This window comes from Sus scrofa, chromosome 6, assembly GCF_054392235.1.
Source record: "Sus scrofa isolate SSC_HxYL_T2T_F1_AM1 chromosome 6, Sscrofa_HxYL_maternal_Yorkshire_Landrace_v2.0, whole genome shotgun sequence".
Lineage (NCBI taxonomy): Eukaryota > Metazoa > Chordata > Mammalia > Artiodactyla > Suidae > Sus > Sus scrofa.
In genome coordinates, this window is record NC_139388.1 from 7,515,803 (window position 1) to 7,527,816 (window position 12,014).

Genomic DNA, 12,014 nt, shown 5'->3' on the forward strand with positions numbered 1-12,014 from the left:
GGCTCTGAAATGTGCACGGGCAGGAGGAGGAGCGCGTCTGGCCCGGAGCTCGTGGAAGGCACTCCAATGGGGGGGGCTCTGGGCCGGGGGAGGCGGGCGGGCGGGGGAGGGGGACAGCCGGGGACTTACCACAATGATGTTTTCATGCTCCTGGGTAGTCAAGTTTGTGTTCTGAAGGATCAGCGGATGGAGCAGGAGGAAAACAACGCAAAAAACAGTATTAATCAAATGGAACACTTGTGTCGCAAAGGTCCCACACAGCTTCAAACCGCTTGCGGCCTCTCCGAGGGCAGCTGTCACTTTTTCTTCATTAAAGAGATCAGAGGACCCTCAAAGGCAGGACCAGGAAGGAGGGAAAGGACGGCTTCGGGGCGGGGAGAGTGGAGCTCCAAGGCCCTGCGTCACCACTCGTGAGTGACATGAGCTTGGACGAGTCACTCCTCAGTGAGGCAGTTTCTTCCTCAAACTCCTGCTTGGCCTTTGTCACAGTGACCCCACTTTGGAAGCCAGGAGGCAGGTTCATAATAAGCATGTAAAGAAATAGACTGCAAGGTCTTGACTCTGTGCCAGCTGGTCTTTTGGGGGCAGAACGAAGAGTCCTTCACTGGTTCTCCAACTGGGGTTCCAGGGAACCCTCGTGTTCCATGAGACAGCCCAAGATGTTTTGGCTACATTAAATTTCTAGCAATTAACTCGCAAAAACCAAAAACAAAGTTGCATGGATTAAACATGCTTAATTTTGATTTTGTGTTCCTCCTCATCCAGAATTCCCTTACACACCTGGCACCCGTGACCCCCAACCCATGTCCGCGAATGGGGAAAAGAATGAGGAGGCGACAGACAAGAGCTAAGCAGGAAAACTCAGAAAGAGCTGCTATGCTTTTTTTGCGAGTGTTGTGGTGCGTTCTGCTCTGACCATCTGTCCCAGCGGACCCGGGCTTTCGCTGGTGTCAATTCCTATTTCCCAAGAGCCACACGTGCCGTTCATAACGCACCCCCTCGCTGGGCGGAAAACTGCAAGACAGATCGTTCCCGGGTCTCCAAAGAGCCCCACGGGCTGAACAGGTTGCAGGCGTGTCTGGGATCTAATGCGTTCACACCAGCTAAGGGGGAAAGAAGAGCTAGTGAGCTGTCAACGTCCTTTCGCCCGGTGAGCGGGCTGCCTGAGGGACGAGGGTGGCGGGAGCTGGGGTCAGCGCCCACACCCCACGGGCGTGCAGGTCCCGATGGCCACAGCCTGATCTGATGCTTAGGATGCGCGACACGCGCGGGGACGCCTTTTTGGAGTCCTACACCTTTTTCTTGTTGGGGATGTTGGTGGAGTTTGAGCAGATTAGCAGACACCAGCCATTGTTCCGCCGAAGGCAGATGCCAGCCTGGCTTTGGTCGTTCCTACTCCCTACGCCTCGGGCACCGTGTCAGGGCTTCACTACACTCCTCACATCCCTTTCGCCTTCTCGTGACAGCTTCTCCTTCTATCCCAATGACAGATGAGTGACCAGCCACTCGCCCCGGAGCACAGGTAACAGGCGGTGGAGTGGGGATTTGATCCCTGTCCGTCCTGATTCCGAAGCCTGAGTCTCCAGCCAGCGTGTTACAGCGCTGGGTCAGCCGGCAAGGGACCACACATCCCTCACCGCTCCCGTGCACCTTTTTTTTTTTTTTTTTTGTCTTTTGTCCTTTTAGGGCCGCACCTGCGGCATATGGAGGTTCCCAGGCTAGGGGTCGAATCAGAGCTGTTGCTGCCGGCCTATACCACAGCCACTGCAATGCCAGATCCCAGCCGTGTCTGCAACCTACACCACAACTCATGGCAATGCCAGATCCTTAACCCACTGAGCAAGGCCAGGGATTGAACCCGCAACCTCATGATTTCTAGTCAGATTCATTAACCACTGCGTCATGACGGGAACTCCCCGTGCACCTTTCTAGGAAGAGCCTGTGGCACCACTGACACCGTTTCCTCTGGCCCAGTCACTGGTGACAGCACATGCCACTCTGCAGGGAAACGTCCCTCCACGAAAGCCATTTGTGACCTGCAGTGGAGAGTGCCGCCACATTAGAGGGGACACTTGAATCCCAGACTGAGTGGTCGCTCTACGTGCTCAAGCCAACAAAGGCCCAGGGAGATGGGGACACCAGCTGTGACACTCCTGTCCCCTCTCTACCTGCCTCGGGAGCCTCCCACCTTCTGGTCGGTTTAGAGAGGCCTGGAGCCTCTGAGGAGACCTCAGGAACAACTTGAGTCAAGTGAACAAAGAATCTAAACACAAAAGGGCGAGAGGAGGGCGGTGTGTTTGTTTTTCCACCCATCCCTCTAGATGTCTAGCTGAGGCTGCTTAAGGTCAAGTTCACAGCCATCTCCCATGACAACAGAAATTCGACCATTTATCAGCTGGTATATCAGGCACAGTGCCAGGCACCACACGCATATCAGGGCATCCAATCCTCACATCTTAGCCCCAACTCACAGATGAAAACTGGGACCCAGGAATCTGCACCAGGGCAGAGAGCCCCTGAGCGCAGAACCAGGCCTTCCTGACGCCACACACCTGCTCTTAACTGCGGTCTGACAGCTGGGTCCCCCACCCCCCAAAAAGTCTCCACCAGCCCAGGTAATGTCACTTTGATGCATGAGAGCATGAGCTTCGCTGTTGGGGCAGACCCGGGCCTGGGTCCTGCCCACCCCCACCCAAGTGACCCTGGAAAGGCATTAACCCCTCGGAGCCTCTGTTCCTGCTTCCAAAACGTTTTACTACTTACCTCGCAGGGTCACTCGGAGACGTGTAAAAGGGCAGGTGCAAGCACCTGCTGTGATCGTCACAGGCTCAAAAACTGTTACTGTCACTTGGAGAGGCGCTGAGCCTTGTTGAAGGGGATGCCACTAGGACTTTGGTCCCAGCTCCATCCCCCACAAATGGCAGCCCTTATCAGTAGATCAGGGGTAACACAGACCATTTGTCTAACACATAGTAGGTGTGCAGCAAATACAAGCTTCTTCCTTTTTTTTTTCCCCTTTAAATGCCTGTCTCTCCACCTTAGTGCCTGGGATCAGCTGACTTTGAGATCCATGATCGAAAGCCTGAGAAGTGATGCAAAGCCCACTAGCACGGGGTCAGAGGAAACACCTCACCAGAGGTCAGCCGTCGTTCGCTGACTTCCCCACTGTCCCGACGATGACCTGACTTAATGACAGTGTAACGGCAGCTGAGACTAGTGGGGCTGAAGGGGTGGGCAAGGCAGCCCTGCAGTGAGAATCAGGCAGCCTTAAGGTGGGATTTCCAGCCCCGCTGCTTACTCAGCAGGTCACTTGGTATCTCTGTGCCTCAGTTTCCCCATCTGTGAAATGGAGGCAGTAAGGCCTCCCTCTAAGGGGGAATGTGAGGATCAGATGAGAGGCCAAGGGCGTGGCACCTGGCACTGGCCTGGCCCACGGCAGGTGCTCCTTGAGGGCGAGCTGCCTTCCCTTTCTCCAGGTGACAAGTCAGGACCTGCTGCTCAGGTCGGAAGCCTGGACTTGAGATTGGACACAGGGCACCCAGCCTCAAGTTGCAGACCTTGACCACGACTCATTTCAGAGCCTGAGTCTTTACTCTTCTGGAGGACGAGGCTGGTCTCCCAATGGAGGACAGACACGTCCTCTGCTCCCCTGCCTGCACTGGCCCGTGCCACCCACGTTCTCCACCTCGCCCCCACCTCCTTCCGTGCTGCGGAATGGAAGGCCTGGGCCGGTTTCCTGGACCGATGGGTAGTGACAGGCAGCCTGGGCCTGCAGAGAGCGGAGGCTCTAGGTAGCAGGGACCTTGCGCAGGAGTCCGAGGGTGTGTGGAGGAGCCACCTGGGGAACTGAGGTGCCAGAAGGGTAGGGGCTGCTCCTAGCAGAGAGGGACAAAGATCTGGTGGCCGTGCATAGTTTAAACAAGAAGCCACCAACTCCAGAGTCCCCAGGGGACTAGGCAGGGAGATAAATGAGAGCAGGCTTCCCATCTGTAAAGCGCTTAGAACAGCACGGGAACAGGGTCAACAGAGTGAGTTTCTGAAGCACCCCTGGCTTTGACTAAGCCTCACGGTGCACTGTCTCCTCTGCCAGAATGGAAGCTCCAGGAGGGCAGGGGACGGCCTTCCCCCGAATGCCCCAAACATGCCTGGCACTTGGCACACACTCAAAGCATGGGGCCGCCTGGCAAAGCCAATGGCTCAGATGGGTGGCACTAAGCTGCTGTTGGATTTTCACTTCTTTCTCCTTCCCTTCCTTCCTTTTTTTTTTTTTTTTTAATGGCTGCACCTGCGGCATATGGAAGTTCCCTGGCTAGGGGTTGAACTGGAGTTGCAGCCGCAGGCCTTCAACCACAGCTATAGCAACTCGAGATCCGAGCTGCACCTGCAACCTACACTGCAGCTCACAGTGCCAGATCCTGTACTCTGACTGAGTGAGGCCAGGGACTGAACCCACATCCTCATGGATCCTAGTCAGGTTTGTAACCACTGAGCCACAAGGGGAACTCCCTAGATTTTCTGATTGTTTTTAAAGAGAACCTGAAAATTCCCATTCTTTGGGGAAACCTCTGGATTTTAGAAACCCTGTGTGAGCTGGTATAGGTGAGGCTGTTGGGAGAAGAATGGAGGGGACCAACGCCAGGCGTGCAGGAAGGCAGGCTGGGGCCTTCACCCACGTGCTCTCTTTGGGAGTGAACAAGAGAATTCTGGAAGCGGCTACCAGCATCAGCACCAGAGCCCAGCTCGAGCCCGTCCCTGGTCCAGTCTTGGGGCACGGCAAGGCGGCAACAACCCTCCCTTGGTCCCTGGACAGTCGGCTGGAAGCCCTGGGGGCACAGCTCCTTCTGGATCCCCCGTGTTGCTGAGGGACTGCTCACCTCCTCCAGCGACAGGGGGCCACACAAACCCAATCCAGTTCTGCCACTTGGTTCGGGGCGGCGCTCGGCGGAGGTAAACGAAGATAAACTTCAAAGTTGTGTGTGCGTGGGGTATGTGCATGTGTGTGTGCACGCGCATAGTACAAAATCAAGCCAAGGGGGTGTGTTACCTCTGAGAGCAGTTTCGAGACGATTTCCAGCGGGGCTTGGTTGATGGAGTCGTCCTGCAGGGGAGAGGTCAGGGCCATGTCCACCAGGGTTCGGATCTCCTTCAAGACCACTTCCCAACGACTCGGGTTGCTTAGGACTTTCTTGTATTTGTAAATCTTTTTCTGGATGGGAGACAGCAAGAGAGCCACACGGGTTACGGCTGGAAGATACTAGATGATCCAAGAATCAGACGCACTGGATGCAAAGGGCCTGACTGTGGGCCCCGCCCTCCCCACATGAATCACCCGACAGGGACACCCGGAGAAGGGCGAGCCTTGCTGCGAGGTGAAGGCTGCAAAGAGTAATTTCCACTCTGTTTTCAGTGACTTTCAAAAAAGAATGGGAGTCCTTGCTGCAGTGCAGCAGGAATGGCAGTGTCTCTGGAGCCCTGGGACGCAGGCTCAATCCCTGGCCCAGGACAGCAGGTGAAGGATCTGGCGTTGCCGCAGGTGTGGCTTGGATCTGATCCCTGGGAACTCCCTATGTCGCAGGGTGGACAAAAAAAGAAAAAAGAATGAAGATACTTCTCCGCCGGATGAGATCTTCTGCTAAACCTGTTCCCCAAGAATTCAAATGCAGTAAGAGCAGAAGCATCCACAGTCCCCCCACGGTACTTTCTTTGGGTTGGAGGCATTGTTTCTGCTCATCCAGATTCTAAGAGGCCCCCCTGGAGAGCGGTGCTCAGCTGAGGAACCTGACAGAGAGGCTGGGGGCCTGGAATTCAGCCCGGCCTGGTGGGGACCGAGCCCAGCAGGGCCTCAGCGTGCGCCTTCTTACCTCCACATCCAAAGCTGGGGAGCGGCCGGGGCGGGGGCTGCGGCTCCCTCCATATGAGGCCTGGCGCGTTCCGCCCTCTGACATCATGGAAACAGAAGCCCTCTCAGAAGGCCCAGGTCCCAGCCAGAGCGCAGCTGCCTGCCCCACGGCCGCCCAGCTCGCCTGGAGTCTCTCTTTCTAACTGGATAAACGCCTTCATTAAGGGCTCTGCTCCTTGGGGAAAACCTAATTTTAATGTCACTGAGCCAGCAGCCAGCTGGGTGACACATCACCATCTCTGAGCCCAAGTCTGAATGAGGAAGGAGGAGCTGAGGGCCAAAGACAAGCTCGCGGCTGCCAGGCTCTCCCCGACCGCTTAGTGTCTGGGTTAGGACTCACGAAGGGTCTTGGAGCCCAAGGCCCAAAATGAAGCATTTGGGGGGCATGGCTCGCATCAAACCGAGTCGTTCACTGCGCTGAGTGTGAAACAGGGGGCAGACTTTGGGATCAGACAGCCCTGATTCTTCCTATAAAGTATTTTACCTACTAAGCCTCAGTTTCTATTCTGTAGATTCTGCGTAAGTGAAGAGGGCAACCAACCCTTATAAATCTTGGACCCATGTGGTTCCCCTGTCTGTAGGAGATACACTCAAAAGCAAAGTCCAAAGAGCAACAAAAAGGGAACTCGGGTAGCGTTTTTGCAAAACGGAAGGGGTGAAATGTACAACCCACAGTGATACAGACAGCATCCCGTTTTCTTACTGCCGTTTTTTTTTTTTTTTTTTTCACACTCCACGATTTTCTGGAACCTCTTACGTGCTAATCATACCCCATCACCACTGCCATCACCCTCTTCGCTGAGGCACACCTCAGCTATGCCCCCTCGTCATCCCAGATCCGTCTTAAGTCATCTCCACGCCCTCCCCTCCCTCCACACACTCTCTGCCTCCCCAACACCCGCCCTCCTTCTGTCTCCGAGCTGCTGACGTGAAGACAGCACAGCTTCCCGAAAGTGGGGAACAGGAAAGAGTAGAAACATTTACTTGCCAATCACTCTAGATCCTGTAAGGACCAGGGGAAAAGCAGGGCAAATTCTGGGGGGGGGGGGCAGCGGGGGGAGCATGTTCAGTGAACAGTAAATGCACTCGACGAGGAAGATGGGCACAGTTTCTGCTGAACCCCATGACTTTCTCTGTCTCTCTCTCTTTTTTTTGGCCGCATGCGTGGCATTCCTAAGTTTCCAGGCCAGGGACTTGAACCTGTACCCCAGCAGTGACAAAGCCAGATCCTTAACCCACTGAGCCACCAGGGCACTCCCACTATGACTTTCACAACAAGATGCCCCCAGCTCCCTGGCTTCCCGGGGACGGTAACCAGCCTTGGTCCTCCTAGATGCTGTCAGCCAGCGCCTCCCCACCCCAGCGCTGTCAGCCGGGAGCACTGCCCGGTCTATGCAAAGTCTCAGGCGGTGGAGACACCTCCCAAGGCAAGAACCTGACTCATCCCCAAAGACGAGTGCTCCTCTGAGTCCCAGACGAGTGCAGTTTTGCCATGTGCCCAGAGAATTGCTTAATTTTTAAATGACCATGAAATAGTCACGGAAATGCACCATACATTAAGCCTCAGAGAAAACCACACGGCGTACCGCGGTGTCTTCCCACAGTAGATTCTAGACTAGAATGAGGCCTGGGCTTTAAGCGCCCTCTCTTCTAATCAGCTGCAAGTTGTTTACTTTTGAAAGAATAATGACTTCATTCTTTTCATGAAAATGAGGCATGTTCACTGCAAGAAATTTAAACCCCGCTGAAAAGCACAAGGAAGAGGATAAATGAAAAAAGGCCTCAAAATCCCACAACCTAGAAAGAGCGATCATTAATCCCGGGCAAACACTGTCCAGCCGGCCCTCCTTGCAACGCCGCTGAATACAGCCTGCCCGTGGGGGCGGGCGGCAGTGAGTACCGTCCCTAGATCCCCAGCTCTCCACGCTCCGAGAGCACGGAGACGGCGAGGTCCCCAGGCGCCGTCAGCCCCAGTACAGCCTCCCGCGAACCCCCAGCCTCGGGCTCACCAACACAGCCCCCTCGACGGACTGGGTTAGACAAAGCCTTCCCACGAGCACCTGAGCCCTGGCTTAGGAGGGATCCCCGGGAGAGTGGTCACAGAAGCTACACTCAAATCCAGAAGCTCCCAGCGGCGGACAAGGGGTCATGTTTAATGAGCATGTACTACACCGTACCAGGCACCATGCCGAGCGCTTTGGGGCAGCATCTCCGTCCATCCTCACAGCAACCCTGGGGGGGACCTGCCCCAGGAGCAGACCCTCAGGCAGAGACCTGAGGGCAGATGGTTTGTTAATTTGAAAAAAAATTTATTATAGTTGATTTACAAAGTTCTGTCCATTCCTGCTATACTGCAAAGTGCCCCAGTCACACACACGTACACGTTCTTTTTCTTATATTATCTGCCATCATGTTCTATCACAAGTGATTGGATAGAGTTCTCTGTGCTGTACAGCAGGACCAGTTTGTTTGAGAGGTGACAGGAAGGTGGCTGATCACCAGAAAAGGCTCTGAGCCCTGGCACAGGGCAGCCACAGGGCAGAGAGAGGCCTGCCAGGACCGTGGGGGCCCAGGTTCTCTGCCGTGGGTGACAAATTACACATTTCATCCCAGGAACTCTGATGAGCTCATGTGGTGATGAATCACGGTGGGGCCAGGATGGGGACGCGCCTCGAGAACCCCGACTCCCAGGAGCCCAGCCCCTGGCTGTGCAGTGTGGACCTTCTGCGGAGCCCGCTTCACCGGGAGGGGTGGGTAGCCTCTTGCCATGTCTGGCGTGGATGGGCTGCCGGATCCATTTGAACAAAGAATATGTGACAGAATTGAATGTGGGCCAGACAGCCCCCAACATTTGTGATCTGAGCCTTTAAAGAAAAAGGTCACCAACCCACGGCTGAAAAGGTCAAGCCCAGCCAAGAAGTGAGAGCACAACGCAGGTCAGGATAACGAGCCGTCAGGGAGACGCAGGCTCAGACCATTAAGAGACATGGCTCCACCCCGCCAGGCTGGCTGTCACCAAAAGAAAGGATGTCACCAAGGGTCGCCAAGGTTGTGGAGAAGCTGGGATCCCCGTGCACTGCAGCCGGGACCAAGAATCAGGACAGCACCGTCGGGAAACAGTCTGACAGTCTCTTAAAACGTTCAACAAATTTACCATATGACCCAGCAATTCTGTTCTTGGAAATCTATTCAAGAGAAATAAAAACAGATTCTACATAAAGACACGCACACCAGTGGCCACGGAAGCATTATTCACAGCAGCACCAGACTGGAAACAACCCAGATGTCCATCAACTGATGAATGGGTAAGCAGGACATGGTATATCCAGACAATGGAATAGTATTTGGCAGTAAAAAGGATGGAACTACTCCTGCATGCCACGAGACAGAGGAGCCTCACAAACCTTCTGCTAAGTGGAAGAAGCCAGATGCAAAAGACATAGCGGATGATTCCTTTTATATGAAATGTCTAGAAAAGGCAAATTGATAGAGACAGAAAGTGAAAGAGTTATTGCCCGGGGTGGGGGGCTGGCAATAGCGATTAGACTGCTCACAGATATGAGGGCGCCTTTTAGGACGATGGAAATACTCTCCAACTGTACACCTTTATTAAAACCACCGAATCATACGCTGACAATGGGGGGGGGGGGTTACGGTATGTAATTTACCGTAAAATTAAGACGTTTTAAAAAGAAATCCCAACCCAGGCAGGTGGGGGACCTGAAGCAAAGCCAGAGGCAGTTCGTGGTGGGAGCGCAGGTTTTGCAACCGGCAGCCTTCAGTTCACATCGCAGCTCTGCTTCATTCACACATCCTCCCATTCACTTAATCCATCTTCCCATCCATCCGCCCCACTACCGAGCCACCTACCCATCCATCACCTACCCACGCATTATCCATCGAGCCAATCGCCCTACAATAATGACCGGAACCTTGCACTGTGGGGGGCCAAGCATGGGCTTCGGCGCTCAGGACACCCATGCTGAGCAAAGCAGAGAGGCCCCAGCGCTCACGGAACTTACAGGCTATTCCCGGCACCTTACTTTCCTCGCCTGCAACGTGGGAGGAGAACAACCACTATCAAAGGCTTGCTGTGCCTGTTCCACCAGATGACAGCTACACTTAGCCCCCCTCCTGGCTAAAGAGCAGCTCTCATTCTTAGCACCTACCAAGTCCTGAGGGTGAGTGATCCAGAGCAGGCAGGACTTAGGAGGGCTGCTGGTATCTGTGACTAAGCCCCACCCGCCCCTGAAACAACAGCGCCTGGCAGGAAGAGCCTCCCGCCTCCCGTGCATGCGGAAGAGCCAGCCACTCCACTGCAGCCCTCGCCCTCTGCGCGGCCGGCTGGGAGGGGCGTTACCTGGGCAACAGCCGCCATCTCTCCAGCAACGGCTCCCACAGCACAGGCGGCCGCAGACGCCCGGGTTCTCTGGCCTCGGAGATCAGAGCCTGGTGGCTTCTCCACGGGAGACAAGCTGTCACCGGGAAGGTGCCCCTCGCCAGGAGAGGTGTGACTCAGAACGTGCTGGAAGCACGCCTCCCTGTGCTGGGGCTGCCGCGCTGCCGCCTGCCGCAGCCTCCGAGGAGGCTCGCACAAGCACGCATGCTCCCCCCACCCATCATTAAAGGAAAGGCTGCAAGGGAGCTCTTGGAGCCGCTGAGCAAAAGGAGCCTGGCGGGAGCCCGGCTGGCTTTGACGACTTCTTTCCAGGGGATGTCCCCCAGCTGTGCTGCCCAGCATGAGAGCCCCAAGTGGCCACTTCCAGGGAATCTAATAAAAATGAAACACGGCTAAAAAGTCAGTGCTTTGGTCCCACTAGCCATCTTCCAGCTGCGAGACATGTGGCCAGTGGCTGCTACACCAGACGGCGCGGAAAGAGAACACTATCACCACCGCAGAAAGTTCTGCTGGGCAGGCTCTCCTCAGGTCTTGGAGTTCCCTCTGTCGCTCATGCCACAGAGGACCAGCGGTGTGCTCACTGCCTCTCCCGTAACCAGGCAACGCTGATTTGCTGGGGCCAGTGTGTCAGTGGCACCCTGCCCATCTCCTCCAACTTGCCCCCTGGGGTCTACGGGGGCTGTCCCTGAGCGCCCCTTGCATACAGGGAGAATGACCAAGAGGGGGACTTCTTTGGCTTCCCTGATTCCCAGGTGGGGGCTTTTGATGGCCTCACTCTTTCAAGACTCGCCGAGGCTGTGGATGCTGAACGTGCCAGGTAACTCACCATCCCCGCTAAGCCAGGGGGCTTCTGGGGGCCCCCGACACTCAGGGGGGTGCATTTTTGACGTTCTCTTTAGTCTTCCAGAATGGCTTCCGTGAAAGCCTTTGACCATCAAGCATCACTTTGCCTTCAGATACAACCCAGGCCTGTGACTGCCCTTGAGTCATATCTCAACTGCCCATTTGGCCCTCAAGTCTTGACCATCACCCTAAGACCAGTTCATAACCTCTCAGCCTCCATCTGCATCCTGCACAGAGACCCCAGCTGAGCCAATTCAGTTCCTGAACTGTTACTGCTGGTCCAAGTACTCAGCTGATGGATTAATCCATGAATATCCTTCCAGGGGCCTGGGTTTTCTAGGATGGGTGTCAGGACATCCACTCTGAGTGGGGCCTGGGCTCTAGGAGGAGCAGGGAGTGGAGGAAGGGACACAAAAGGAAACACAAGCCTAGCCCTGGCACTGCCCTGTCGGCTGGAGGGTAAGGCATGGCTCAACTTATTCCAACAAAGCCACTCATTCTGACAATACCGGCCGCCACGTGCCCAGAGCTCACCATATCCAGGGACCACTACCTGCAAAATAGGTTGTGACAAGTGACACAAGAGCATTAACTGTTATCGCACTGGAGGGCGCTCGCTAGACCACCCCTGTGTGAAGGGGCTTTATACACAACAACTTCTAAAATTGTCACAGCCACTGGACAATGTGAGCAGTGTCATTCGCTCCATTTTATAGATAAGAAAACTGAGGCCAAGAGAGGTGAAGTCAAGTATCTCTTAAGAGCCAGAGCTGAAGTTGGGGCCTTGGTCCAGCTTTGGACCCCGAGGCCCCGACCACTGTGCTGAGAGGCACATCTGAGTGCTTTTCCTGCCTTGATCGATGCTGCCACCTC

The 12,014-nt window shown here is 55.1% G+C and overlaps 1 protein-coding gene across 1 annotated transcript in view; it reads right to left on the bottom strand.

Moving 5' to 3' along the window:
* Positions 1 to 12,014, bottom strand: part of CMIP (c-Maf inducing protein) — a 228,287-nt gene that overhangs the window by 41,229 nt on the left and 175,044 nt on the right. The window contains exons 4-5 of the mRNA XM_021093761.2: positions 5,045 to 5,206; positions 130 to 171 (exon numbers count right to left, since the gene is read on the bottom strand). Of these exons, the coding sequence (XP_020949420.1) occupies positions 130 to 171; positions 5,045 to 5,206 (204 nt within the window). The remainder of the gene's footprint in view (positions 1 to 129; positions 172 to 5,044; positions 5,207 to 12,014) is intronic.